Below are 15,114 nucleotides of genomic sequence, written 5' to 3'. Positions count from 1 at the left end.
GGTGATCATTACTGTGGTTAGGTACCCGTGGACAGGTTTGCCGCTGACGTCTTGGTTGTTGCGATTGCCTCCAGCCCTCCAGGGCTGGAGTGGAGGAGCATGCTTATGTAACCACACATACGTACATATAAAATACCTAGGTAGCAGTCTTCTTATTATAGTTAGCGGTATGTAGTCAGCCATGTTGTCTATGCTAAGTATACTACTATCAATAAATAACAAGCACCTCCCGACTTCGCACTTGGGTTAAAGCGGCAGCACCCGCATTGGGAAAGTTCCGGAATCGGGGCAAGTGAAAGTTTCACGGTACGTACCGTACAATACAGACAGGCCGCGTATGGGAAATGTGGCCTGAAGGGATCTGGACCCTGATCGTCCCATGTTACTCTGGAAGAATTAGACGCCCTCGTCCATACCGTTATATATAGAATCAAGCATTTGGAGGCGATCGACCAGTGGGGGGAGGGCGTGGTATCCAAACTATGTATTACAAGCATGTAGCGTGCGCCTCCTTAGTCGATTGCCATTGCCACAATGTGACCTGGACTCTTGCATCTCGATTTGCCGTTTAAAATTGAGGGACCCAGCTCATCTGCCTCTTGGTTCATGGGCAATGATCGTCCCGTTGCATGACACCGCGGGGCTCCCCCCTTTTCTCCTCCATGATCTAGACATGCCCGCCCAGAACTTCCCGTCAAATGTGTAACCATCCGCGTCATGAATCAAGTGCTTGCTCGTCCTTCCCCTTCCGAAGGAGCTGGCAAGAGATCCCCAGCCATCACCGTGCCCGATCGCCTCTCCCATCTGCGCTCGACGCCACTTCCTCGCAATGGCCAAGTCAACTTGGACACCTTCTCACCCGTCAATGAGAACGGGAGCTTCGAGTTCGACCGCGTCTTGAAAACCGGAAAGGTCTCTCGTCGCGTCAAACACAAGCATGTCTTCCGGGCCTCGTGGAAATCCGCCTACCTGGTCCTCCGCCCCAATCTCCTGTCCGTCTACAAGGACGAAGAAACCACCCGCCTTCGCGTCTCTATCACCCTCTCCGAAGTGACCGCCGTTGCCCCGGTCAAGTCTCCACGCTCCCACCACCAGCACGTCTTCGGGGTTTTCACCCCCTCCAAGAACTATCGCTTCGAAGCGCCGTCGGAACGCGATGCAAACGAGTGGATCAACCGTATCCGCGCCGAAACACCCAGCGACGAGGACGAGGCGGCCTTCCTAGCTTTGAACAAACGACAGGTGCCACCTGCAATCCAGAAACAGCTTGTCGACGACACCACCGACCACTCCGACTATGACGCAGCTGGTCGCGCTAGCTCCCCCGAGTTCGGCCACACACTGTCCCCGAGCGACCGCACCCGCAAACCCCCCTATACTCAGGACTACTCAGGCAACGAGGTCACTTCCTATTCAGAGCTGTCGGATGGATCTCCTCCAACACGCAACAGCTGGCTGCGCTCGATGCCATCAATCCACACACTGTCCGTATCGGCACCGGAGGATAAATCCGCAACCCTGCCGCGAGATATAAGCCGCCAGTCGGAACTGGGGATTCTGCGCGACCCAGAACGAGTCGTCTGCCAGGGATATCTACAAGGTCTGCGCATCAAAGGCACGGTGCGCCAGTGGAAACGACTCTGGGTCGTACTGCGGCCGAAAAGCCTGGCCTTCTACAAAGATGAGCAGGAGTACTCGGCCATCAAGATCATCTCCATGTCCCACGTTTATGATGCCGCCGAGGTTGATCCTATGTCGCGGTCCAAGACCTTCTGTCTGCAGATTATCGCCGAGGAGAAAACATATCGGCTCTGTGCTCCGGATGAGGAGTCTTTGGCCCGCTGGCTGGGCGCTTTGAAAAGCATCATTGTGGCTCGCAAGAAACTCGAGGCCACGCCAACTACTGCCGCGGCGACGTAACCCTTGGCTTGCAAACAAACCTCATCATGCATCTTCGTATGCGTCTTTCCCTCCCACTCAAATCTCCTGTTCTACCTTACTGCCACCATATCCACCAATCTTCCTCATTCGTCATCCTACTATGCCTACCTTGTCCTCAATATTCCTCTCCAATCGCTTCAATTCATGTTTCTTTGTCTCATTTCGATCATATACCCCAGGCTTTGTTGTCGACGGTGTCTTGTTTACGGTTCCTTTGCGTCAGTATGACGATTAGCGGTGAATTGTTGAAGCAACGAAGGCGTTCAATTTATCACAATTCACAGACGGGCAGGCTGGAGTGAGTGTTCATTTACTTCTCTTGATCTCTTTTGTGCGAGGCTCTTGATTTTTTTCATTTACTGAACAGACTCATTTATATTACCGTTTAATCCAATAATTCTCGAGGCAAGTATTTTGAACTCGTGTCTGCTTCAGCAGACTCCCAAAGACCCGGTTCTCAAGGCGTCTATGTAAAGCAGCGACTTGCAAGGATATGTCAATGTCTAATCATTGGCTGTATCTTGTCTGGCATGGCTATGTCTATAGTTGAAAAACTCATTGGAAGAAGAAAGCCCCAGGCATTTAATAACCAAAAGAGATGGAAACAATGGTGGCCAGAATTCTCATAATGATGACGCTCTACATAATAAAAAGTAAAAGAAATGATCAGGGTAAAAGGGCCCGCAGCGCCGGAATCAGCGCATTTCCTCGGCAGGAATGCTTTCATACTCCCCGGGCGGCGGCCTCTCCGTCTCGCCAGCAGGAGCAGCTTCGTCCTGGGTCTTGCTTTCGTGGTTAACGACCAAGAACGATAGGAACACAATTGCAGCGCCCACCCAGTACAGTGGAGACGCATACTGCGATTGCAAAACGATCTGACCCACTAATGATAGAGGGATCGTTAGGCTAAGACCTACGGTCACGACTAGTGGCGTGGTCAGGAGCATAGCATAAGCCCATGCGATGTCAGAAATGAACGAGGCAAGCGAGTTGAACTGGAATCGGACGGGATAAATTAGTCATGCGACAGGACATCAGCGGACAGAAATTGTGATGGTCAGGCCATACCAAGATAATCATCCACACACGGTTGGTGTCTGGTAGTTCAAACGGCTCGACACCTGTCCAGTGCAGGATCAAGAATCCAGGCCACAACAGGACAAGGTTGAAGAGGCCAACCAGGCCAAAGAACATGGGCATGTTGACTCGTGATTCGTCACCCACTTGCTTTTTCATTACGATCGTGTAGATACCATACATGATCGAGCTGAATGCAGCCATGGCATCACCTAGGGCAATTTCACCAGAGCTTTTGTGTGGGAATGATCCTTCGCTGTTATCTGCCGCAGAGGCGTCGGAGCCTGCGTCGGGCTTGGTAAGATCTACACGCGAGATCAGGATGATGCCCACAAGTGAGGCCACGACACCGAGGAGTTTGCGTCCAGTGAATTTTTCAACGCCAATCATGGCACCGAAGACCAATGTCCAAACTCCTGGAGAGATATTAGTACCACTGAGCCTGGACTGGCAGCTATCTAAGAGAAGGCCTTACCGCTGGTGGATGTCAGAATAGTTGTACTCCCGACTGTTGTAAATTGAAGGCATGCCATGGCAAAGTAGTTGGCCTGTCCCAACGAGAGTTAGACGATCGCGGTTCTTTCGACTATTGTATCCTGAGTATGACCTACAGTAAACTGCGAGAGGTTAGTTGACCGTCATGTTCCTTGTGATCAAGGTAGTATCCATACCCAGAGTAGACAGAATTGGAAGCTCAGCTTTGCTGTCGCTCTCAGACCAAGCTTTACATCTGAACCCTTGGCTCCCGGCTGAGCATACTGCTGACGTTCTATTTCATCACGGCCACGGACCTCATCGTCAAATGACCCGCCACGAAGGATACTCTCCTCCTCAGTCTTGGGATCTGCTGAGTCGAGGTGTCGTAGAAGTCCGCGGAACGAGTTGATCTTTGTCAGCTCATTAGAGCGCCACAAGTTCCACATACGGCTAATAAGAATGGCGACTAGAGGCAAGGTAAAAAGTGTGGTGTTGAGGTAGGTCACGAAAAAGGGCTTTGGGAAGGTTTTATCGGCAAAGATTGTCTGCAGAGAGTATATCGAGTTAGCGGAAACTGTGAATCGAGACTGCCTGTCATGGCGCAGAGAGTAATTGCGCGTACGCTTCCTAGGAAGTTCGATGTTGTCCACAACACCACCACAAGCAGGAGCAAGCTGATGCCCAAAGTCCGCCGAGCCATCCCGATCCTTGTGCCTTGAAGCTTGGTGGCACTAGCCATGGTCAAAAGCTGAAGGCGTGTATCTGACGTGTCACGAGGACTTCGAACGAGGGATAGTGGGGGCTTAAATGGGTTCAGTCAACTTCGAAGTTGGCCAGTATTTCCGATTAGGACAAGGGCACGGGCATCGGCAGCGTGACAGTATGAAGAGGCGCGTCGCAGAGATCTTCGGAGCGCACGCGCAGGAATTCCCTGTCCGGCAGGAAAGATGGGGGTCAGATGGCGGAGATGCCAAGCACTGTGCAAATGAGGAACGGCGATAAGGCCCCGGCACGCCTATCAGGGGTCTCCATATACTGCAACCCTGCGGAGATGGCCCTGTACTCGGTGTTTCATATAACTAGTGTTCTGCGTCTTCAAGACGTCATTTCATCTTCGTTTCACCTCTGTCTGAGTTGGAGCGTAATGAAATTCTAGGGGGTTTGTCGTGTAGTGTGGACAAATAATAGTTAAACAACAATATTATTGCCGAATCCCCAAAAGCACATGCACAGACAATTAAAGGGTTCAAATCAGAGCATACCAAGTTGCTTGTCGCGCCCGAATCGACAAATTCCGAATTGAAGAACCAAGAACATCTACAGACACGACAGACAAGTCCCAGAGAGCAACCCGATGACCTTCTCTACAAGCAGAAACCTCACGAGGGAATATGAGTACCACCGGCCAGTGAGCTGGAGAAAAAAGGGAGTGAGAAAGGAAATAGTCGCTTGAACGTCATGAGTATCGGGGAAGGGTATCAACAGGCACAGCCATCACGCTCATTGTCCAGATTAAAGTTAATCGGGTCATTGAACTCGCCACTGAACTCCTCTGCTTCTTCCTGAGCAAGAGCGCTTCGGGCGATGACTGAAGACAAATAGTCAGTAAGAATGAAACCGACCATGCCGGAGGAAGACTCACCTTCGAATGCTTGCTCAACGTTGACAGCCTCCTTGGCACTGGTCTCGAAGTATGGGATATTGCCCTTAGATTGGCAGAAAGTCATAGCTCGTTTCGATGAGATCATTCGCTTGTTCTCTTCCACATCGATCTTGTTGCCAATGACAACCTACATACACTAGTCAATACAAGGCACGCTGAGAGGTGGCAGCGGCGGGGATGCAGGCATGGAAGAGTGATCAGGGGAAAGACTTACAAAAGGAAAGCTCTCAGGGTCCCGCGGGCTTGCCTGGATCAGAAATTCATCCCGCCAGCTGTCAAGTGCCTCAAAACTCTTCGAGTTGTTCACATCGTAGACCAAGACACAACAATCTGCTCCACGGTAGAAGGCGACACCCAAGGACTGGAATCGCTCCTGGCCAGCAGTATCCCAGATCTGAGTTCGAAACGTGAGCTGAGTGTTCGCATGGGTCTGATTGGGTCACCAAGAACGGCTTTACCTGCATCGTTACCAGTCGGTCATCAACAAGTACCTCCTTCGTGAGGAAGTCAGCTCCGATGGTCGCCTTATAGCTGCCACTAAATTTTTTGTTGACCTAGTCGTCCGAAAAAGTATTGTTTAGCAATGCTGTAAATGGAGAAGCCGTCGGCAAAATGGCGCTAACAACTCGGTTGGGGGCAGGAAAGGACGACGCACATATTGGTTCATCAAGCTCGTTTTGCCAACGCCACTGTCGCCAAGGATGATCACCTACGATGGTGGAGACACATTAGCAATCCAGGCGTTGAGGGCTTTTCTGAGCACGAGCGTTGCTGCGGAGATCGTACCTTGAGGAGGACCTTCTTACGTGACGACATGGCAGCGGTCTGTCGAGAAGCCACTTAAAAGAGGGAAATATTGCACCAGCGATAGTTTGAAGACAGATAGCAGATCAAAAGCTATCGTCTGCAGCGTTTGTATGCGAGAATGGAGGTCGTGGAGAACGTAGTCGGGGAGTTGGAGTTGGGTTACAGCGGGATTCGATGATGCATGAGGCCCGGGCGGTCGAGGGGGGCGGTGGGAGGCCGATAACAGATAGCAGCCCGACATCATCGCATCCGACACATTCCCCATCCTCCCTGTCGATCACTTGCTCGAGCAGGCCGATGGCCCACTGGAGAGAGGAGTATCTGGCTGCGCTGGCGGTTCGTGACCGGAGGGAAAAGGCCAACGTTGCTCTCTATCATGCTTGTTTGTTCCACGCTTCATGACTTGACGCAACCTATCTTTTGTCACTGACATATAGTCTGGGGCGGCAGATACACGTCTCGCCGATCGCACGACAACGCTACCAACCCCAGCAGGAGTAGGTCACAGTCTGTCTGTTGACCACAGATCTCCCAGTCTCAATCAAGCTCAGCGCAAAGTTTCATCCTCTACGGCGACTACCAAGAAGCAATCTCCATCCGAGATTGATCCAACTTTCACAGAACTTCTGAACACAACCCGCGCAGACCTGTCGGAAGCGCAGCGATCTCGCTCCGAGCTCCAAGACCGTTTGAAAAGACTCAATACCGAACTTGAAAAGCTGCTCCAAAAAAATGTCCAAGATGGGCGGCGACTGAAGGCTTGGGAAAGTGAGCGGGTGCACTTGCAACTGCGCCTCAAAGATAGAGACGAGGAGTTGAGAGGCAAGGCCAAATTACTAGAGGTAGGAAGCCTCCTGATTTGCCGAATTTCTTATTTCGGGGAAGTTGACATGGGAAGTGGCGCTGACATGATCTGGTCCGATCGCTACAGGACTTTCAGGACGAGATGGCAACATTGAATCTCCAACTCAATATGGCCGAAGACAAGTCGAATAAGCTTCAACGCGAGAACAAGGAGCTTGTTGATCGTTGGATGGCACGAATGAGCCAAGAGGCGGATGCCATGAATGACGCATCAAAGTTTTCCTAGCGTTCTGGAGCAAGGAGTAGATTATCAAGGTTGTCGTTTGGGCCTTTTAAGACAATTGGTAGATCGCCAAATTTATACATTGAGCCCCTTTGCTTCCCCCCACATACAAGAGGATGCTGGCTGATACAGATGAGGAACCAGACTATACAGCCATTATACAAGACGAAGATGGTATCATGCAAACAGACCGGGGATATGTCCAAGAAAAGAATAATATACAGGAACAAACCAACCCGCAATTTACAGCACTTCCAAATATGCCAAACCTGCCAATCATAAGGAATGATTTGTTCAGTGATTGGCAGTTGCTCATAAAGAGCTATCCATAAATGCCTTCAGTCGAGAGCTGTCCTTGGTGGCAATGAAATATGTGCCACCCACATCAGTCCAGCTGACGCTGTTCGACCAATAGTTCTTCTGCTGAACTTTGAGAAGGTTGATAGGAGAGTTAAGATTGCGGGACTGAATCTTGTGGCCGGCAGGAACAAAAGACTTGAGTGAAACAATCCGGCAACCTTCCTTCATGTCGAGGAAGTGATTGATGAGCTTGTCATTTAGTTGCGGGGTAAAGGCCTGGTTGTTGATGAGCACGACATCCGCCCGCTTCAGGACGTTGAGAATGCTTTCCTCCTCCAAGAAGTCTCCTCGGACAAGGTGCGTTTTTCCTGGCGCAATACCCCAGAGGCGGCAACGTGCCTTGAATTCAGCCTGCTGGAGATCGGCCAGATCGCACGCATTCGCCATCATCTCGCATCCCCAGCTCTCGCAACCAATTTCAAGCGCTGCCTGAAGAACGACATTCCCGACGCCAGAACCAAGGTCGACGAACACCTGGCCGGATTTCAACTTCGTCTCTCTGAAGATAGTGCTGATGAAGCGTGGGAGAAGCTCGCCGTACACATTGTCTGTGCCGTTCTCATATTGTCGCAGAGATTCGACCCGGGGGGACACTGTGCGCACATATGTTTGATTCAAAATACGCTCAACCCAAGGGAGACTAATGCGCTGTGTCGAATCCAGATGCTTGGCGAGGCTGCCATCGCTTCTCAACCGATCAATCGCCTTGTTGTAATCATGGACGGCTTCACGAAATTGGGTTTCCGACGTCACTGCTAGAGCTCTGCGGAGTCTTCTCCTAATACCTGTTGTTTCGTGATTGAATTCTTCCACGTCTCCACTTGGAATATAGTTGTCCGAGACGGTCTCGATCACCTGGACGATGTCGTCGATGGGTCGGAAATCGTCGTTATCTCGCGGAGCCACGCAACCAAATCTGATCAAACCGAAAGTTAATTTCTTTGTATCCCCAATGCGATATATGAAACTGTAGGATGCGTACCTCTCCTTCTGCGAAGCACTAGGATACTGTAGGTGAATCTCCGCAGAATTGCCGTCGGCGCCAAAAGCAGGCTTGAACTTTCCAGCTTTCGGGCCCGATGTGATGTCGACAGCATGTACCATCTTGAATGGCCGAGTTCCATCGTCCGAAAATGCCTTCACTGAGCGAAGGCGCCGATCCGGATCCGGATCTGCACTGACACTCGTCCTCGCGCGCTTGCGCACTTCGAAAGAGGTGTCGCTATCGCTCACATCGTCATCGCTCGAGAGTAGCTGCTCTGGGCTCGGACGTTTGCGTGGGCGCGTCGGGGTGTTCAGCCGCTTAGAGGGGCGGGCATCCGGGTCACTTGAGATTGATCGCGCTTTCGCGGTGTGCGTCTTGCGACTCCGTTCCGAGGAGGAATGGACTCGAGGCGAGCAGTTACCCGGGGTCGAGGTTGCTGATCTCGCAGGCGCCGGTCGTGTCTGAACGACTTTGCGGATCTGCGGCTTCTGTGGTTGTAGGGAAAAGGCCCCTCCTTTCTGGAGGTGGTCGAAAAAGCCCATCGGGATCGGGGTGCGGCGGGTAAGAATGTATGGTATGGACAAGAAAAATGCAGAGAATGACTAATGTATGCGCCGAACTGTGGACATCAAGGCGCACAAGACAAGTTTGGAATATATAATGCAAGGCTAGCGGGAGGAGAGAAAGGAAGAAGATTGTCGGGAAAGAGAGTAATCAATATACGCCACTCGGGACAACCACCGCGGCCACGGGTCCCTTCGCGTGCGAACCTTCCAGTGCGGCCCGGGCACCGCCCGACCATTTACCGCTCTAGGGACTATCCAGGGCACATCGCACCACGCGGGTATCACAATAACTATGTTCGTGTAGATGCTCTAGATACATTTACTGCTTCTTCTTCTTCGCCAGTCTCTTCTGTGCCCGAATATCCTTCTTCATGCGCGAGTCGACAATTTTGTACTTGCCCTTGACTCCGCGCGGCCGGCCAGAAATACCCCGATTGGCGCCCTTGGCCACCACAAGCTTGACCTGTTGCTTGGGCTTCTTCTTGGTGGCCTTGCTCATCAACTTCGAGATTGCTTGTGACTTGTCGCGTTCACTAAGAGCCTCGTCGTCCGCAAGCAAGGCGGACTTCTTGCGCAGCTTCTCCAACTTCTGGGCAGCCTTGAACTTCTTGCGGCCCTTCGCCTCCATCACCTTCTTGATTGGCCGGGCGTTGATGGCGCGCATCTTTTCCTTAATCGCAGCCGCGGCAGCTTTCGTGATTGGGCGTTGAAGCTTGCTGTGTTTGCCCTCATCGTCAATGAACCATTCTGGGAGACCGTCTGTATCGCGGAAGGAGAAGCGATTGAAGCCATCGTCAACCACGTCCTGAGATTTCTTCTCGCCCGTAGCCATGGCTTGGGCGAGTGCCATGGCTTCTGCGGTAATGATATCGACGTCTGTATAAATGTTAGAACGCGGTGCCCAGCTGCCCGAAGAACTTGAGTAGAACGTACCAAGCTGACCATTAGGCTTGCGAGGGTCTTCGGGCTGTTCGACTTCTTCATCGGAGTCGATCCACTCAGACTCTTGCTTCTTTGCCTCTTTCTTGCCCTTTTGCTTCGGTGCAGGAAGCTGTTCCTCGTCATTCTCGCTATCCTCCTCCTCTTCCTCCTCCTCTTCCTCCTCCTCTTCCTCCTCCTCTTCCTCCTCCTCTTCCTCCTCCTCTTCCTCCTCCTCTTCTTCTTCTTCCTCCTCTTCTTCCTCTTCCTCTTCCTCATTTTCTAGGCCTTGGAAGATGTCTTGGTCGAAGAACATAGCGGCACTATTCGAGAGATCCCCAGACTGAGACGCCTTGCTCTTAGAGACGGCAAATTTAGGATTCTCATCTTCATCTGAATCACCGTCCTTGTCCCCATCCGAGAAGCCCTCCCATTCTTCAGTCTCGTAGTCTTTGCGCGCCTTTTTCGCACGCAGCTTCGAATCCTTATCTTCCATGCGTTCTTGGTATTGCTCATACATCGAGTCAAGCTCCTTTTCAAGACGATCGCCATCCTCGTCATCTTCTTCGGACTCTGATTCGGAACCTGACTCGCTCTCACTTTCAACGGGCACCTCGCGAGCATTGACGACAGCGTCTCTTGCACCTGCTCTATCCACACGTCGGAGGGAGAATGTAGAATCCTCTCCACCGGGGCCGATTTGCTCCATGCCGATATCCATCGGCGTGGTCATATGCATTTGCATCCGAACAATCTCCTTTCGCTTCTTTTCATTCTCCTTTCGTCTCTCCTTCTTGTCTCGGGCGCTTTCCTTATCGCGCATGCGGTGGAGCTCTTCTTGAATTGCCAGCTCCTCGTCCATAGGGGCGATCTCCGCAACCTCTTCCGCTTCATCCTCTTGTGCCTTCTTTTTCTTCACGATAAGTCCGAACTTCTCGCGGACTTTCAGACGCCATTTCAGCAGATTGCGGAATTCCTTCTTACCGAGGACCTTCAAATCCTCGCAGCAAACTCGAATCTCGTCAGTGGTGTCATCCAGCCTATCCAAAGTAGACAAAGCAAGATCACCGCCTGGCGGCTGCTGGAAGCTGAGCTTGTTGTAGCCACCCAGAATAGCAATGGGATCGGTGGTATTGATAAACTCGGTCACCGGTATCTCCTTGAATTGTGTGTAGTCTCCTTCCTCATAGCCTTCACGCTTTCGCTTCTTCTTTTCTGGGTTGAAAACCTTCGCTTCGTTGTTCGGGGTGGGGTCGGAAAGCTCAGCAAAGACGTGCTTGGGGTCGAGGAATTTCGGATCAATACGCTTAGGAGCCTTGTATCCACGGCAGACGACGAAGATTTCCGCAGACACGTTACGTGACGAGGGGGGTTTTGTAGCCTCAACTGATGCGAAGAGTTGCTTAAATACCCACAGAAGGGGGTTATAATCCTTGGATCGAAAGACCTTGGTGACGAACGACCCGCCCTCAATCAAGAACTCTGTAGCAAGTTTCAAGGATTGCAGGACCAGTTCTGCCTGGGAGAAAGCATCCTGAATCCAGGCGGTACCGACGTTTGGCGCGCCGTCATGGAGAACGGTGTCTGCCTTCCAGTGTTTCAGGTGGGAGCGAATAGTCGCACGACACTTTTCAGTTGTAATATCGCTCTGAAAGGTAATGACTCGTGGAATTGGTTTGATAGGGGCGAGATCGACTCCGACGATGATGCTTTGATTAGGCATACATTCTGCAGCGACTTGACACCAACCCTGGGCAATCGTTAGCAACTGAATGTACGAGGAGAAAGGAAATTCTGTGAGTGGTGCTTACACCTGGCGCTGCACACAGATCAAGCAAAACTTTGCTCTTCTCAAGGAACCCATATTTTTTATTCAACTGAACCAGTTTGAATGCAGCTCGGGACCGGTAACCTTTCTCCTTCGCAAGCCGATACCATTTATCCAAACGGCCTTTTCCGTGCTAGAGGTAGTCAGTACATAACCCCGAGGTGAGGGACCGGGAATGAAGCGTACCTTTTTCTGAATCGCCATTTGGGCGAGAAGGCAGTCTTACCGAAGACCTTTTGCGCCCAAAAAAACAAGAGGAGAAAACAATGAGGGTGGTTGTATATCTTTGATTCCAGCGGCGCCGGAGAAAAAAAAAGTCGACTTTATCGCTCACCGCCTTTGGTGATCTTTGCCTCAGGCTTCAAGGCCAGGAACGATCGAGTCAACCATGTGACATCAGACACCCGGTTCGTGGCGCTTGTAGTTATCCCGTATCTGCCTTGTGAGATGCTTGTTTCGTCCACTTACCACAGAGCCTTGATGTTACTATCTTCGCTTCCATGACGCCCAAGGGATCTCGCAAGAGAGTGAAGCCTAGCCCCGAGGGCGAGGACTCCCCGTCCCCCGCAGCGCCGAGCAATGGTGCCCGAGATCGCTCAGACTCCCTGTCTCACGGGCGAGCAGTAAGTCTCAGTTGCCAGGAAGCTGATGTACGCACGGTATAGCTAATCAATAAATATATCTCCTTCCAGAGTTGGTACCCCGGGTCATGGTCAGCCGTCTCGCGAGTAACCAAAGCAGCTCCAGTTACCGAGGTTGCCCGTGAGAGCATCTCGGTTGCCCAGAACGTCGCGTCTAGCGTCGCGGAGTCCTCAACCTCCCTTTTCGACAGCCACAAACGAAATCGACATCAATCTATTCAGCTGACCAAGAAAGCTGGTAATTCAACTCGATCTCTCCCGGCGAATGTGGCTACAACCTGTGTGAACATAGCCTCGGACGGCTCGGCTTCTACCACAGCCCTAGACAAGATTGAAGCAGTTGAAGCCACGGAAACGCCAAAAGATAATAAGGAAACTTCCGCAGAAGAGACCGCAAGCTCCCAAGAGAAAACCACAGAAGGACAGAAATCTACACCCGACGCTGGATCTGAATCCAACGCATCGCATCTGGGGCACACAGAGCACACAGCACCTACAGAGCAATCGAATGGGTGGTTTTCATGGCTTTATAAATCAAGCACTACAACGAAAGGCGCTTTTGGTGGCCCTGATGCCCCAGAAGTTTTGGAAAGACAACCAGACAAAAGCCAGAGCAACGACCTAACTTCTTATCCCCCGACCACACAAGGCTCGACGGAGCTAGAGGCACAAGACCAAGTACGAGACGAGGAACTCTCACAAAATAAGGACACTGCGGAACCTAAGTTGACGGCGCAAAAACGATCCTGGCTACAGATGTGGTACGGCTCAGCTTCATCTAACAATCAGGGGGAGCAAACAACGGAGCCGGTAAAGTCATCCACAGCAGACCCTGTGGTATCAGTGGGCCAGGAAGTCCCGATGACCCCCAAAAAGGTACCCGAAGGGCCAGAGCGGATAAGTGCTCTGCCACATACTCCTGTCGGAAGCACGAAATCTTCTGGCTGGTCTTTCTGGACCAAAGACGCAGGTTCAGCAAAGCCACAGGATGTTGAGGCAGTGGAAGCATCTATTGATTCCCATTCGCCCACGCGGGCGACAACACTTGAGCCAGATTCAGAAGCCAACGTGAATATCACCAAGAAGGGCAGCATTAAGGTCAAACAATCCAAGAATAATCGGGTTCAAGATGGAGCTGTGTCCCCCGCCGAGGCCACACCCATCTCCAAGGCCCCACCCGAGCCCCGGCCAGCAGATGCTATTGCCTCCAAAGAATTGCAGAGAATTTTACCCAATCAAGTCCTACCGCGCTTCAGAGAGACCTACGCCTTGGAAGAATCGCCATCCCTTTTACAGTCCCTTGGCCGAATGCTGCATTACACCAAAGGTCCAGAACATAGCCATGTCTTTCGGGTCAAAGACCCGCCTCGCATCAAACGCGCTCTGGCAATCGGTGTCCATGGGTACTTTCCTGCTCCCCTGATTAGAAGTGTTCTTGGGCAGCCCACCGGGACATCTATTCGATTTTCTAATATGGCAGCGGAAGCTATCCACAAATGGACAGCAGACCATGGCTATTCTTGCGAAGTGGAAAAGATTTCACTGGAAGGTGAAGGTCGCATTGCTGAGCGAGTGGACTTGCTCTGGAAACTACTTTTGAACTGGATGGAAGAAATTCGCCAAGCAGATTTTATCTTGCTCGCATGTCACAGTCAAGGAGTGCCAGTATCAATCATGCTGGTTGCGAAGCTAATTTCTTTTGGTTGTGTCAATGCGTCGAGAGTGGGTATCTGTGCCATGGCTGGCGTGAACATGGGCCCTTTCTCTTCCTATCGATCTCGATGGATCAGCGGGTCGGCTGGAGAGTTGTTTGAGTTCGAATTGCCATTCAGTCAAGTGTCCAAAGACTACGAGGCTTCACTGAAATGTGCCCTTGATTTCGGGGTGCGCATCTCTTATGTTGGGAGTATTGACGACCAACTAGTTTCTCTGGAGGTATGTCCATGAGATTTCCAGGGGGAACATTTGATGGTTAACTTGTGCACCTAGTCCTCATTGTTCTCTCCAATAGCTCATCCTTATATCTACCGAGCTGTGTTCGTGGATGGCAGAGTCCACGCTCCAAGCTTGTAAGCGCAGCCCATTCTATCCTGGCCTCAAAAGAGCTCTCCGTGCTAATATATCTCCAGCCTTTCGCACCTTGTCGGCTTTGCCCTCAAGCTTCGAAATTTGGGTATCCCCGACCATGGCCTCATCCGCGAACTTAGCGGCCCTCTAGCCGGCAGTCTCTACTCTGGAGAGGGACATTCTCGTCTATATGACGACGAAGCGGTATACTACATGGCCATTCAATTTGCAATGGAAACATCCGCCGTCCCGGAAACCCCCCTGAACATCAAGCGATCCAGTCCCGCCGTCTCCCCGAACCCGTACATTCTCCCCTTTGCCATGCGCGGCCTCCTTGAGGAGGAATACGTCCGGCGTGAATTACATGAGGAGACTATGGAGCTATTGCGCCAGTTTGATGACTGGAAGCCATCGAGTAAGGTCTTGAAAGATGTCAAATTCAGACTAGAGGGTATACGCTCGAAGCTGTAACTTGGATTGGGGGGAGTAAATCCAGGGGCTTTGGATTGGTCTTTGGACTACAGAATATTTCTCGTTCCTCTAGTTAACTTTAGCGAATGTTGTTTAGCGACGTGTTAAACGTAATGCACAATTCCCCTGCATGTTATCGCATGCCCCGCCAAATTTTTAAGGGTTACCCCCAGAATATCAAGGCGATCTACCCATTTTGTACTATATTAGTTGTTTCTGAGATATG

General features: G+C 51.4%; 7 protein-coding genes across 7 annotated transcripts; 3 read left to right on the top strand and 4 right to left on the bottom strand.

Annotated features, from left to right (window-relative positions):
* Nucleotides 1-717: 717 nt before the first annotated feature.
* N7459_003128 (PH domain-containing protein) lies at nt 718-1,920 on the top strand (the record flags this gene model as incomplete). Its single annotated transcript, XM_056942312.1, has 1 exon — nt 718-1,920. One exon carries the CDS (start codon nt 718-720, stop codon nt 1,918-1,920), a length of 1,203 nt encoding a protein of 400 aa, XP_056802195.1.
* A 716-nt stretch (nt 1,921-2,636) lies between these two features.
* Nucleotides 2,637-4,234, bottom strand: N7459_003127 (DMT family transporter; the record flags this gene model as incomplete). The annotated part of the gene is made up of 5 exons (XM_056942311.1): nt 2,637-2,936; nt 3,010-3,431; nt 3,494-3,566; nt 3,690-4,040; nt 4,118-4,234. The coding sequence occupies 5 exons, from the start codon at nt 4,232-4,234 to the stop codon at nt 2,637-2,639; spliced, it is 1,263 nt and encodes a 420-aa protein (XP_056802194.1).
* A 739-nt stretch (nt 4,235-4,973) lies between these two features.
* rab7 (Rab family GTPase YPT7) lies at nt 4,974-5,974 on the bottom strand (the record flags this gene model as incomplete). Its single annotated transcript, XM_056942310.1, has 4 exons — nt 4,974-5,285; nt 5,373-5,570; nt 5,814-5,867; nt 5,945-5,974. The coding sequence occupies 4 exons, from the start codon at nt 5,972-5,974 to the stop codon at nt 4,974-4,976; spliced, it is 594 nt and encodes a 197-aa protein (XP_056802193.1).
* A 288-nt stretch (nt 5,975-6,262) lies between these two features.
* On the top strand, nt 6,263-7,055 carry N7459_003125 (ATG16 family protein; the record flags this gene model as incomplete). Its single annotated transcript, XM_056942309.1, has 3 exons — nt 6,263-6,301; nt 6,403-6,807; nt 6,897-7,055. The coding sequence occupies 3 exons, from the start codon at nt 6,263-6,265 to the stop codon at nt 7,053-7,055; spliced, it is 603 nt and encodes a 200-aa protein (XP_056802192.1).
* A 309-nt stretch (nt 7,056-7,364) lies between these two features.
* On the bottom strand, nt 7,365-8,939 carry dot1 (histone methyltransferase DOT1; the record flags this gene model as incomplete). Its single annotated transcript, XM_056942308.1, has 1 exon — nt 7,365-8,939. One exon carries the CDS (start codon nt 8,937-8,939, stop codon nt 7,365-7,367), a length of 1,575 nt encoding a protein of 524 aa, XP_056802191.1.
* Nucleotides 8,940-9,282: 343 nt separating this feature from the next.
* On the bottom strand, nt 9,283-11,913 carry spb1 (rRNA methyltransferase spb1; the record flags this gene model as incomplete). The annotated part of the gene is made up of 4 exons (XM_056942307.1): nt 9,283-9,839; nt 9,897-11,631; nt 11,693-11,842; nt 11,896-11,913. 4 exons carry the CDS (start codon nt 11,911-11,913, stop codon nt 9,283-9,285), a joined length of 2,460 nt encoding a protein of 819 aa, XP_056802190.1.
* A 296-nt stretch (nt 11,914-12,209) lies between these two features.
* On the top strand, nt 12,210-14,888 carry N7459_003122 (uncharacterized protein; the record flags this gene model as incomplete). Its single annotated transcript, XM_056942306.1, has 4 exons — nt 12,210-12,332; nt 12,375-14,285; nt 14,340-14,419; nt 14,480-14,888. 4 exons carry the CDS (start codon nt 12,210-12,212, stop codon nt 14,886-14,888), a joined length of 2,523 nt encoding a protein of 840 aa, XP_056802189.1.
* Nucleotides 14,889-15,114: the final 226 nt, after the last annotated feature.

Source organism: Penicillium hispanicum, assembly GCF_028827665.1.
Source record: "Penicillium hispanicum strain IBT 35686 chromosome Unknown utg000003l_segment0_segment0, whole genome shotgun sequence".
Lineage (NCBI taxonomy): Eukaryota > Fungi > Ascomycota > Eurotiomycetes > Eurotiales > Aspergillaceae > Penicillium > Penicillium hispanicum.
This window is presented reverse-complemented; position numbering and strand designations above follow the sequence as displayed.